At 38.6% G+C, this 12,791-nt stretch overlaps 5 protein-coding genes across 6 annotated transcripts; 3 read left to right on the forward strand and 2 right to left on the reverse strand.

The window, feature by feature from the left end:
* Positions 1–113: 113 nt before the first annotated feature.
* On the forward strand, positions 114–1,356 carry LOC114363664 (ribosomal RNA-processing protein 7 homolog A). Its single transcript, XM_028319461.1, has 2 exons — positions 114–257; positions 348–1,356. The coding sequence occupies exons 1-2, from the start codon at positions 224–226 to the stop codon at positions 1,106–1,108; spliced, it is 795 nt and encodes a 264-aa protein (XP_028175262.1). The 5' UTR covers positions 114–223; the 3' UTR covers positions 1,109–1,356.
* Positions 1,166–5,349, reverse strand: LOC114363662 (uncharacterized protein C7orf26). 2 transcript variants are annotated; one of them, XM_028319459.1, is made up of 7 exons: positions 5,183–5,349; positions 4,804–5,102; positions 4,175–4,429; positions 2,936–3,083; positions 2,156–2,185; positions 1,805–2,085; positions 1,166–1,523 (listed from the first exon to the last, which is right to left on the reverse strand). In XM_028319459.1, the coding sequence occupies exons 1-7, from the start codon at positions 5,259–5,261 to the stop codon at positions 1,371–1,373; spliced, it is 1,245 nt and encodes a 414-aa protein (XP_028175260.1). In that variant the 5' UTR covers positions 5,262–5,349; the 3' UTR covers positions 1,166–1,370. The 2 variants fall into 2 exon arrangements, with proteins under 2 accessions (XP_028175260.1, XP_028175261.1); XM_028319460.1 differs by lacking the exon at positions 2,156–2,185.
* A 536-nt stretch (positions 5,350–5,885) lies between these two features.
* Positions 5,886–8,894, forward strand: Clp (Cleavage and polyadenylation specificity factor subunit 4). Its single transcript, XM_028319467.1, has 5 exons — positions 5,886–6,155; positions 6,262–6,538; positions 6,754–6,994; positions 7,121–7,814; positions 8,718–8,894. Exons 1-4 carry the CDS (start codon positions 6,053–6,055, stop codon positions 7,370–7,372), a joined length of 873 nt encoding a protein of 290 aa, XP_028175268.1. The 5' UTR covers positions 5,886–6,052; the 3' UTR covers positions 7,373–7,814; positions 8,718–8,894.
* A 1,131-nt stretch (positions 8,895–10,025) lies between these two features.
* On the forward strand, positions 10,026–10,859 carry hoip (NHP2-like protein 1 hoip). Its single transcript, XM_028319450.1, has 2 exons — positions 10,026–10,249; positions 10,463–10,859. The coding sequence occupies exons 1-2, from the start codon at positions 10,247–10,249 to the stop codon at positions 10,850–10,852; spliced, it is 393 nt and encodes a 130-aa protein (XP_028175251.1). The 5' UTR covers positions 10,026–10,246; the 3' UTR covers positions 10,853–10,859.
* Positions 10,860–10,938: 79 nt separating this feature from the next.
* On the reverse strand, positions 10,939–12,791 carry Alg1 (ALG1, chitobiosyldiphosphodolichol beta-mannosyltransferase). Its single transcript, XM_028319448.1, has 4 exons — positions 12,115–12,791; positions 11,745–12,013; positions 11,379–11,664; positions 10,939–11,238 (listed from the first exon to the last, which is right to left on the reverse strand). The coding sequence occupies exons 1-4, from the start codon at positions 12,663–12,665 to the stop codon at positions 11,025–11,027; spliced, it is 1,320 nt and encodes a 439-aa protein (XP_028175249.1). The 5' UTR covers positions 12,666–12,791; the 3' UTR covers positions 10,939–11,024.

Here is a 12,791-nt window from a genome sequence, read left to right on the forward strand (position 1 = left end):
ACGTGAATATACGTTTTTTAATTGTCATTTTTTCTATGATCACCAAATTTTTAGCCTGTGGTATCCGCAATCTGTCAAAACTTTCAGCTGGTAGCTGTCAACTCGTNTCAACTCGTCTGATTTCCTTCCTCGTCTGTGGTCAAAACAAATAACCTCAAAAACGTGCAATGCGAATTGTAATTCCGTGGTGTTAATTGTTTTTAATAGTAATTTATCAGAAACCATGAAAGCTACTAAACGTGTGCATGATTTCAAAGGTAACATACGCTAAGATATTGAATTCGTCACATAACATGACCGTTTATTTCTCTTTTTCATTGAGTTTTATCGTGTTGTTTTCTTTTCAGCATTAGAGCTTAAGCTCACAGAAGATTCAGTGTCACCACATACTATCTATATCAAAGAACATGCAGTCAGAGAACATACGGCGGACAAGCCTTCAGGAAGAACATTGTTTGTTGTTAACTTGCCTCCTTATGTGGATGAGAAAGGCATTACCAATGCTTTCAAAGACGCTGGCACTCTCCGGTCAGTTCAGATAGCTACTAAGCCTAACGATTTGGATGCCAAATCTCAAACAAATAAATTCATACAAGATGAAAAAAAGTCTACATTCAAAGTAGCATATTTGGTATTTGCCACAGTTTCCCAGCTAGATAAAGCCTTAAAGTTAACAGAGTTACGCCCTTTAAATTCCGATGATTATAAAGTAAAACTTGGTATGAGTAAATGGGTAGCAGAACACAATAACTCTGTTGTTATGTCAAAAACTTTGAAGGAACAAGTTGAGGTGTTTATGAAGAAACACGATGAAGCAGCTCGTAAAGCTGAAAAGAAAGAAAAAACCTTGGAAGAGGAAGATGATGAGGGCTGGGTGACAGTCACCAAAAGGGGCAAAGTTCAAAGCTTTGCCCGCTCAGAAAAAGTAGAAAACAAAATAATGGCAAAGGAAGAGAAAAATAAGAAAAGGAAAGAATTGAAAAACTTCTATACCTTCCAAATCAGGGAATCCAAAATGAAACATATTGTAGCTCTCCGACAAAAGTTTGAAGAAGACAAAAAGAAGATAACACAGATCAAACAAAGTAGAAGATTTAAACCTTTCTAAAATAAAATTAGTTTTAAGCTTAAATCACAGTTTTATTTATTACTTAATCTTTCTGTACATTAGCTAAAGATCCCAATTCATAGTATTATTCATAAACTAAGTTCACAACATTTCTCCTAAAGAAATCAATCCATGTAACAGCACATTTTTTAAGTTCATATATCAAACATTTAAATCACATACACCTTATAAAAATCTTATCCTATATTGCTCCAGTTTATACATTTACAAGTCTCAATCACTGAGACTGTAAAACAGCCTGTCAAATAGTTTGCTGATGAGTTTTGATGATTATCCTGAGCAGACGGTTCTCAGGAAGAGTGTCCAGGGCAGCCAAGAGGTTGCTGATGTTGCCGTACACACAGCCGTTGGCCAGAGCCACCTGCACTGCTTGCCCTATCCTGTCAAGGCAGTCCTACCAAACAAAACAAACATTAGAAATACGGCCAATTTATAGAGGGTAATAGTTGTACACACAAGAGAAATACGGATTAATTAAATAAAACTGTTTAAATGTGGAATGTAAAGCTATAATAATAGTTTTACACTGACCCCCTTATTAATAAAAGTTACACCCTAGTTGTAACTTTTCATTAATAAGGCGGTGAACGTTTTAAGTGTAGATTACAAAACTCATTATTGTCAAAAAGTTATCATAAAAATTATACCTAATTACTGGTTCAAAAAAGGTATTACCTGTAGTTTCTCATCATTTTGAAGTTTAACCCCTCTTTTAAGTAGACTATGTGCATATGCTTGAACATGTGGTGTGAGCCCCACCAAGTTTTGTGCATTCACCGCAGTGGGAGGCCCGTGGGTGCGTCTGCCGGCCCGCAAACTGTGCAGCACCCCTAGATGCAGTTTTGTGTACAACTCTGATTCAGTCACCGTTTTTTGAGGGACTCCTTGTTTGGGAATGTGATCATTCTCGATTTTTATTCTCTTCATTGGCACTTGTATTTCCATCATTTCCACATCTGCAAGAAAAGACTCTATCATTATTTGGTTTTGTGTAGTGTCAGTAAGTCATGAAACAAATGGTCTTACTGCTCCGTTCCTTGAATCGGTGTTTGGGTGCTTGCAACAGGAAATAAAATTATGAAGGAGAAAGAATACACACAAAAAGACTCATTGTACAACAAGAATACAATAGGGATAATGACTGGGTAATGAAATCGAAATTCTATTTAGTCCGTCAGACAGATAACAAAAAAAAATTGGAACATATTTTTTAATTTTTTTCATAACAGTATTATATTGGAATGTCTTGTGACGTCACTTTTGAGTAAAAAGTCTACTCAAGCGTGACGTAACGCGCCATTTCAACTCGTTGTAGCACTGTAGCACATCTATCTGAGGGACAAATAATTGAAATTTTGTCATCTAACCTATTTCCAGCAGTAATTACAACCCAGTCGAGTTAATTGCTCACCTGGCAGCCGTGACGTCACATCGACGCTCCGGTACGAACGGGGGAACGCGGGTAAGTTCGAGCGGCAATCGCATTCCAGCCAGGTGCACGTTAACTTGACCAGTTGACCGGGTCGTATACTACATACTACCAGAGTAAATACAAATGAGTAGGTCATCTTCATAGAAACGCCCGAGCGCGATTTGTTTGTATGTGAGCGCGCCAATACGTACGCGGCGCGCACACACACACTGACAAAATATAGCGGTGAGATGCGCTGAATTTTGTCAGTGTGCGTACGCGCCGCATACGTATTGGCGCGCGCTCACATACAAACCGCGCTCGGTGCGTTTCTATGAAGATGACCTACTCATTTGTATTTACTCTGATACTCCACAGCAGTTTAACGGATATACCTGTATTCTCCGAGCTGTATATGGGCGCGAGCGCGCACCAGTGCACGAGGCCGGCGAGCGGCGTGACGGCGGCCATAGGGATGGCGCCGGCGGGCAGCGCCGCCGGATTTAGCTGCGCCGACATGCACAGCGTGGGGTTGGAGTACACCTGGAAACGTGGAAATAAGATTATTATAAAAGTGAAAGGTCACTTATGGCTGGTTTACACGTAATAAGTAGGCAACTAAATTTTAACTTAATTCCAAACGTCAAGGTCTTGTATAATATGAAACTGCTTGTCAAAACGTGCGAGTGACAAACCCTGCCTAACAACTTGACAAAAAATATCAAGTAAAAATTTTACTACTTATCACATGTAAACCAGCCATGATTGACTGACTCGCTCATCACGAAATTTCAGAAACTACAAGTGCTAGGTAGGAGTCGTAAATTTTGCATGGGAGTTCCTTTTATAACGTGGATGCTCACTATGTTGGGAACCCAACAACGCGCGGGAGGAGACGTGCGGGCGGCGTACAATGACTAACGTCACCTCGGGCCGACAGCGTCATCATCGGCTGCGCTCGGCTCACACACACACACCCGCCTTTGGACACCACCGTCGACGCACGAATACCGCGTACTCTCACAATTATTTCTTGTAATTAGGCTGGCGAGAATTACAGCACCTATTTTATACAGTCCATTATTTTCATTTTTACTAATATTCGTTAGGACCCTAACATACTAAGACAGGATTCTCCACCCCTAAGGGGGTAAAACGGGGTCCACGCGTACGGAAACGCGGGCGATATTAAGCTAGCTAGTAAGATATTATGCGCCAGACATAACACAACGTTGTGGTAACACTAAATAGGTACCAATACAAAGACAAACTAGGAAATAGTTACTACTTAGGCTGAGTTGCACCACCTAACTTTAATAGTAATTATAACGATAACCAGTGCTTTTTGTATGGAATTTGACAGATTTTGACGTTGTCAAAGTTAAAGCAAGATGGTCCAACCCAGCCTTACAATTTTATTGAGTGCTGTTTATTTATGTAGATCAATCAGATGTGAATTTCAGGTTTGTTGTGGCTTTCTTTAGACATAGTAAAGGATGCTTTAGTTAGCTGTTAATGCTGGGATGCCTTAATCACTCAAACAACATTCGGACTAAGTGATACACAGCACTAATCAGTTTTATTATAATAAATAAATTTCATTAAATCCATTCCCAAAGTAAATGGATGCTCACCCAGCATGTAATAACTTCCAGCAGATTTCTCGGAGGCATCTTCCTAGTGCCCTGTATATCGTGCATGTACAGTTCCGTCACCGCGGTGATGAAGTTGGACACGAACTGCGGGGCCGTGGTCGCCAGTGACTTCAGCATCATCCGGTTGGAGGTGTTCAGGAAGAAGTGGTCGCGGATTATGTTCTCTACAAGTTGCAGCGACTGCGACGAGGAGCAACCCATCTGTTGCAGCCACACACCAACCGCTAGCAGCACCTGGAATTATTTAGAATAATGATAAAATGAAATGCCTTTCCTATTGAAACTTGTTAAATAATAATTCTTTGAATGTTGTATTTACCTGTAAAGGCATATCTTTTAGATTCTAGCTTTCTAATAATGTAACAATGCATCTAAAATGATATGTTGTTGGTAAATCTTTAACAATAAATAGATAAATAAGATAATAAACATAAAATGTCATTGACAATGTTTAAGAGTTCTCATAAGAACTTCTGCCTCCACCAAAATCCTTGTTATCTAATTACATTCTTATTGGAAATCATAGCATTGGGTAGTCAGAAGAGTAGAAAATCTAAAAAGTCTATGAATTTTGACAAAATGAGACTATAATATAAAAATCATAGTACCGGAGTACTGGACGCCGACACAGCCATACTGGCCAGGATACTCAGCACCTTGAGCCTTCTCTGGCTCTCCATGCCGCCGAACAAGGACAGGAATATCGTGTTCTTGGTCGTCTCGCTCGCGCACGCCGACAGGTACTCGCAGATCACGTCGATGAGCTGCAACTCTTGCAGGGGACTGATGCCCGCGCCGCGCCGGCTCCCGCGGCGGTCCGTCTCGCAGAACACAAACTCCGATATTATATCCATCGCTATGTCCATCTGCTTAGGCGAGGGGGCTGCTCGGCCCACCAACAGTTGCTCTAAAATATATAAATAAGTATTAGTGTGGTTCAGTATCAGTGGTAACCCAACACTTTTCAAAGCATTTTTACTTAGTTACCGATACGGATGAGCGCTTCTTTGGCACATGCCGGAAATTCATACTTTCGAAGAGTATGTTTTAAATCGGATATGGACATTGTAAAGTGGATTTTTAATAATTTATTTTAATAAAATTTCTCGACTTGCACTCGAAAATGCAACACAACAAGATTGCTTGTCAAAATAATATTTGACAATTGACTGACAGCAGACAGATAGATGTTTTTTAATCAACGTTACAGCTATGATACATTGAGTTTGTTTTGTTGTTTTTGTTTTTGTTTTTTCGCTCGCCNAGACTAATAAGTAATCTGTGAAGTACATTGAGTTGGTCAACTTAGCCTGTTAGTGTTGCAACTCATCTCATCATCATTTTAAAACACAAACACAAACCATTCTGAAAGAATGGAACAGAAGACCATGATGCATGCAACGATTTTCATCATGCTTTAAAGCCTGTGGCGACTTGGCGAGACAATCGATGCAGAATACAGATAATTATAGGTAATGATTCTCTTATACGTAAGTTTGTAGCATTCTATTGCACTTGCTCTAAACAAAAATCTCTACGGGTAAGGGATATTGTACTTTAGCTGGGAAACACATTAGAAACTACACTACGTACGATCTCAATATGACGCAATACGCGCCAACCTCAACGTTGTTCATCAAGCGTGAAATGAAACAGAAAATTGTTACTCGCTGTCAAGTGTCAAAGTCAATCAACTGTCAAAAAATTGCCAAGCGAAAGCGAGCGAGCGGCAGTAATTTTCTTGCATTCTTTATCTTTTGTGTTAATTTTCCAATAATTGAATTGAATTTGTTTTTCATGATTAAATAGTAATTTTGAATTTTCATTACAATAATATTTGTAAGGGTTTAGATCAAAATGGAGGTGCTAGTTGCGAACGTGGACCACATCAAGTTTGATATCGACTACGCTTTGGAAGAACAGTATGGGGCGCTTCCACTGCCGTTCCCTGGAATGGACAGTAAGTTTTCCTTCAAACACCAAAACTGATTTATAATCCAACACCATAGCTGTAATTCAACATTTTTATTATAACCTATCCTAACCATCAAACACTCAAACTTCAGAATCAACAGCAGCAGTATGCGAGTTCTTCAGTCAGCCGGGCGGCTGCGGCAACGGACCGCAGTGCCCGTACCGGCACGTGCGCGGTGATCGGACCGTGGTGTGCAAGCACTGGCTGCGAGGCCTCTGCAAGAAGGGCGACCAGTGCGAGTTCCTTCACGAGTATGACATGTCCAAGATGCCCGAGTGCTACTTCTACGCCAGATTCAACGCGTGCCACAATAAAGAGTGCCCGTTTCTTCACATAGACCCTGAGAGCAAAATCAAAGACTGTCCTTGGTATGTTCATTGATTATTTTTTCTTTTGTTTATAGCCAGATCAGGGATAATAGTACTCATTCAATATCTCCATTAAATTCTGCTAAAGCCATGTTGATTACATTATTTACTTTGTTCGTTCGTTCGTTCATTCGTTTCAGCCGAAAGACGTCCACTGCTGGACTAAACTTGCTGTAATGAATTTGAGTTTAATGGTCTTGTATATTATGTTCCAGGTATGACCGAGGTTTCTGCAGACACGGTCCTCACTGTCGCCACCGGCACGTGCGCCGTGTGCTGTGCATGAACTACCTGGCCGGCTTCTGTCCGGACGGCCGCAACTGTAAATTCATGCATCCACGCTTCGAGCTGCCTGCTCCGCCAGAGCAGACCAAGGACACCAAGAGACTGCCCGTTTGTCACTACTGCTCAGAAGTTGGACACAAAGCGTCCACTTGCAACAAAATACCCATAGAGGTAAGCCAATGCTGTGATAAACACAAAAGAATTCAATTTTGTGGTACAATTTTCAAACACAAGATAAATAAATATCTTTATGGCTACATTACATCACAGTTAATGCTCTAATCATTACATTTTCAGCAAAGAGAAGCAGCGCAAAGACAAGAAGAGGCTAGATACCGTGCGCTTGGCTATGTTAAGCCAGTCGGTGACAACGAAGACATGAATGCTCAAAGATTGCAGCGCTCAATGCATAAACCACTTGAAGAGGTGACATGTTTCAAGTGCGGCACCAAAGGTCACTATGCGAACAAGTGTCCTAAAGGCCACCTGGCCTTCCTGTCAAGCCAAAACCAAAATAACCAAGGGCCAGTTTTCAAAAAACCTAACTAGTATAAGTATGTGAAGCCTTCATAATACAGGCTTCGTCGTGGACCAAACTAAAGTGTATTAAGTGGAGTCAGTGACTAAAATAAAGACAAAGTTAATTTTATGTTTGTTTAGGTAATTTTAAGTATTATAATGGGATAAGAAAGAAGACTTCTGTTATATTTTCTATTATACAAAAATGAAATACAATTTGTAATTACTAATTAGATGCTTAGATAGGTACTCAGTTTTATTATCTATCTGGTATATAATTAAAAGGAGACAGTTTCATGTGTGGAATGACTAAATTGAAGGTGATGTAGATAAGTTATATTTCATTTTAGTGTTGATATTTGCAATACATATTTGATTCCATCTAATGCTGTACTCATCAATCTTAATTGAAATGTTTTGTTATATAAATGTATTCTCAAAAGTTTTCAGAGTAAGTCTAGACAGTACTTTGTTAAGAGCGTTGTCACATTTTTCATGCAGAAATCGAGAATTTGGCAGATTTCGAAATGATTTTAGTCATATAATTTATTGTTGTAGGTTCTTTTGACTTATATCATCGTAATTATCATACGTTTTTACGGAATGTCTATTGACAAAATCTCGTTCAAATTGGATTTTTGCCTACGAAAACAGCGAATTTCGAAAGCCCGATTTCCAGGTAACTCGCGAAGGCACAATTTTGAACTAATATTACAACAAATTTATTTCTAAGAAAGAAGATAGAATGTATTCATTAGAATAAGCATACCCTGAAGAAGAAAGTGTATTGAGAAAATTTTGATGTTTAATTCATTAAAATGCATTTTTATCATGTCTAAGATAGTCAAAATTCGAGAAAATTTACATTTCATTCTATTTATTTAACCTATCCATATTTATGTGCGGAAACGTCACAAAATCAGAATAAATTTTAAATTTTCCATCCCGCATCATAAAAACTAAAAAGTCAAAAGTAAAATTGAAATGGTAAATATTTTTCATAAACAAGCTTTTGATGCTGTAAAAAGAATAAAATAAAACATAAATTCTTTCAAACCCATCAACTTATTACTTTACTCAATTTAAAGATTAAAAACTTGTCGCGGGATTTACTAGTGTAAAAAATACATTAGGTAATTACGTAACTTGATTTTGCTAAAAGTCTGATCTGAGAAAAAATCAAATAGGTAAATTATACATTATTTCTTTATTATTATGTATGAGTACTGTCTTAGGTACGATACAACTACGGATTAAGATCGTTTAGTCGACGCAGCGTTGAAATTGTACAGATAAATGGAGTTTGCGCACTCACTACGCGACGTCAAGCAATAAAAACCTAAAATTCGAACGCCAACTTTTTGCTACAACGCTCTTAACATACATAATATAAAAAATTATTTAACTTGCTCTGCACTATTTACATGATGTGGCGTTGTAATATTTGTAGATTTTGTAATAAAAATAAGGCTTTGTTCTGTAACAACTTACTCTTACTGTTTTTAGATGAATCAAGTCTATTTATACATAAATACCTAGAAAGTTTTCTAAACAATAGGAGAAAAAAATTGTATCACAGATATTGCTCATTGGTTCTAAATGAGTTTTGCATCAGTGGGGTCAATATACTAGAATATTTGTCTGTACACGAGTATGTCACCTTCAGTAGCATAATATGTTTGATATCTATAGACACTTACTTATAGATTTAATTTACAATCTGGAGAACATTATGTAATTTCAATTTATATGATACTGTAGTAAATCTCTCTTTTGTTTTAATGCCTAGTGCCGAAACAGGCACTTCTGTTTTTTGAATACAACAGTAAACAATAAACAAAACATAATGAATATCGAAATTTTAAAGAATAATGACTGTGTACTATGGAATTTGTTTCTTTATTGAATAGATGTGCATGTATACAGTGCCTGTTAAAAATAAATAATACCCCATCAACTATTATTTTATTGGCTTTGAGAAAAGGCTATAACAATATTATCTATCCCTACTTAAATTTTTGGGTAGGTACGTATTCTTAGTCCCACACTAACTAAAAAGCGAAGTCAATTTATTGCATATAATAATAAAAAGGCCTCTGCCAACCAAGCGGGCGACATGAAATGCGTATAATGTATAAGCTGGTTGGTATTATAAGCCCTATAACTATAGGTGGTAGATGGGTGGAGTGGAGAGGCGCCTACACCATAGAGAAAAGTAGGCCTACATCCCAATGTATTACTTTGCTCTGTGGCCTACACGAAGTTGAACAGACAAGAGGCAAAACTTCAGGTACTATCGATCAAGTCAGATCTCGAGTCTCCTGTCCCGTAAGTGTCGACGTGAAGATGTCCCAACTATTAGTACGTGCTCTGTGTCCCAACATTACGTTTGTGCCTTCATTAGATTCACCTACGTACGTGTGGAGTCAGCCTAAGGCCGTAATCCATGTCGGTCTACTCAGCTTATTCAACTGTAAAAGCAGCATATAAAACGTTAGCAGTAGCAGCAAGAGCAAGTCTTTCACGCTAGCCTTTTGGTACTTTTTTGAAATTCTAATATTTTTTACCATATTCATTCATATGTCATAACAAAACGTGTTAAATCGAATAAAAACGCAGTAGGTTATCTGTGACTGTGAACGCCACAGTGACAGTCACCTGTCACAGATAGAATCTGAGTAATCTGACATCTGACAGTGACATTTGCGACAACGCATGTGGTGGAGGGAATTCGCGTCGCGTCTGTGTAAAAATTCGTTCTCCAGGCTTTCGTAAACTTTCGTTTAGTAAACTGTTTACATCAGTTTCCTCCACAGATCCATCTGTGGTGTGGTTTCCTCAGTGAAGCGAGTTTTCGCCGAGAGGTTGAATTTGTATCAACACTCGGAATACTAAAAAGTAAACATGGTTAGTATCACGTGTTGTTAATTCAATTTCTTAATTCTGTCTACATTTCCTGCTTCCATTTCACTTTTATAAAAAAAAAACACACCGAATTCACTTTACATGTTATATTACTTTTGTGCAAATATTACCACATTGAATTTTTAGGTTATGTGTAAAATGTGTTGTGCACTTGTGCCGCAAGTTCTTCTTCTGACGATTTTTGCTCTGTTTCAGGCCGAAACCGAAGCAGCAGTCAACCCTAAAGCGTACCCGCTGGCGGATGCGGCTCTCACCGCCAAAATTCTGAACCTGGTGCAGCAGGCCGCTAACTATAAGCAGCTCCGCAAGGGCGCCAACGAAGCCACGAAGACCTTGAACAGAGGTCTCTCCGAGTTCATTATAATGGCGGCTGACACGGAGCCGCTAGAAATCGTGCTTCACATCCCTATTCTGTGCGAGGACAAAAATGTGCCGTATGTGTTTGTGAGGTCGAAACAGGCGCTCGGGCGCGCGTGCGGCGTGTCACGGCCCATCATTTCGTGCTCCATCACCATCAACGAAGGTTCGCAACTCAAACCTCAAATTCAGAGCATTCAACAAGAAATTGAAAGACTATTAGTGTAAGGAAATGTGTAAAGCAAATATTTTGTTTACTGTGTGGAATCTGTTCTGCATTTATTTTTAAGACAAATAAAAATATTTTAAAGTAATAAATTATCTTGTCAATTTATTTACAGTACTACTGTACAGTACTTTTCTTAGATTTAATTGGTCCCATCATCATATGGACACACTATCATGATTCAAAAAAGTTTTTTGCTCTCATATTCCAGTTTTCCTCCCATCTAGAGTTCTGGAATTTGCTCAGTTCATTCCTCATGGCATCTGCAACTTTGTTCTGTGGCACATGTTTTGGGAAGCCGTGAAACCACTTGACTATTTGTTTGGAAAGCTCATCACTGTCCTTGAATGTGTACCCATTGACTCCATTCTGCACCAGTTCATGAAGACTGAAAGAAAGAAGAGTAAAAGCTACACTACTACAAAGTTTTTTTCTTTCTCATATTTATTGAAGGTTCTATTGAAATTACAAGAATATTGATATGGATAGAGTTTTAACATAGAATGTTTTATAAGTTTTGTATCTTACCACTTGAAATCAAAAGCACACACAGGGAGTCCTGCCCCAAACATATCCACAACCTTCATAGGCAAGTCCAGGCCAGAAGAGCTGGTATGGAGACACACGCCCAAGTCTGCACTGGCCACCATTGTGGGGTAGTCGGATGCTTCCAGCCACGGAGTCACCACTTGTACATGCTTCCAGTCCTTGGATTTCAGTAGTTCTGTGTAGTGTTGCTTCATCGAACCCTTGCCAGTTATAACACAGATAAGTTTGGGCAATTTCTTGGTGAGATTGTATGAAGTTTCATAAACTGTAAAAGGTATAAAGTAAGTTTATTCTGCAACAAGTATTTTAATGTGCTTAGCAATTTAGAAAATTCTACTAAATTACCCTGTAAAGCATCCATAAGTATACCAAAATCTTCATCTGGAGTCCAGCTCGTGCTGCTGAACAATAGGCCAGGTCGGTCTGTCCTCAACGATACACTGTTGTCAATTAGCTGGGTGAATGCTGTCCTGCTAACACCCCCCTCCCCTTGTTGGTGAGATTGAGATCCAAATTCAGGGAACTGCTGGCTAATTTTTATAAACCAGTTATGCTTTTCTTCTAATGAGATTGGATGGAAAATCTTTGGTGGTCTATCATACAGCACCTTGGCACTGAAAGTAACAGATTATTCATTGAACAGTTACACAGACTTATACAATAATAGCCTATTTAATCAGACAGATAGATATTAGTAGACAATTGCATTACATACTTTATATTCCAATTCTGCAACAAATCATCTTTCATTGCATTGGTAACACAGAGGTTTTCATCAGACGATTGGCCAAAATATCTTTCAAGAAATTTAGAAAATTTCAACAGTGGGTGCTCTGTAGGCAGGGACAGAGCCATAATCGAGTATGCATAGTTGTGCCAATCAATTATAAACTTCGCCCTCGTAACTAGACAATAAAACCGACAAACTGGTAAGGTGGGAATGGCAGGAGGATTCTGACAAAGTAAGTAGTCACATTGCCCAGTAATGAACAACGTTAGCAGCAAGCTTATAGTCTGCCATAATGCTTTCATTGCATACTGAAGAAATTTTGGCCCTCTATTAAAAATCATTGGGTTCAGCTTCGAGATAGTAATATCCGGGTTTTCTAGTATCTCCAGCAGTGGTTTAGTATCAGTGTAACCAATCATAATCACTTTCAGTCCGCTACTTGCGAGAGATAAAGCATGATACTGCATACGTGGACTTCTGCCTATGTCGCCAAGTACAACGACTTTTACAACTTTCTTCCAAGGCGTCTCTGCCATTGTTTCACTTATATTTAAGGTATTCTAATAAGCAAAGGCCTACATTAACTCTAATCATAAAATCACAATACAACAGGAAAAGTAAACACCGGTCAAGATTTCCAAACTGAATGTCAAAAAAAATCT

Source organism: Ostrinia furnacalis, unplaced genomic scaffold, assembly GCF_004193835.3.
Source record: "Ostrinia furnacalis isolate ACB-3 unplaced genomic scaffold, ASM419383v2 OfSCF7182, whole genome shotgun sequence".
Taxonomy (NCBI): Eukaryota; Metazoa; Arthropoda; class Insecta; order Lepidoptera; family Crambidae; genus Ostrinia; species Ostrinia furnacalis.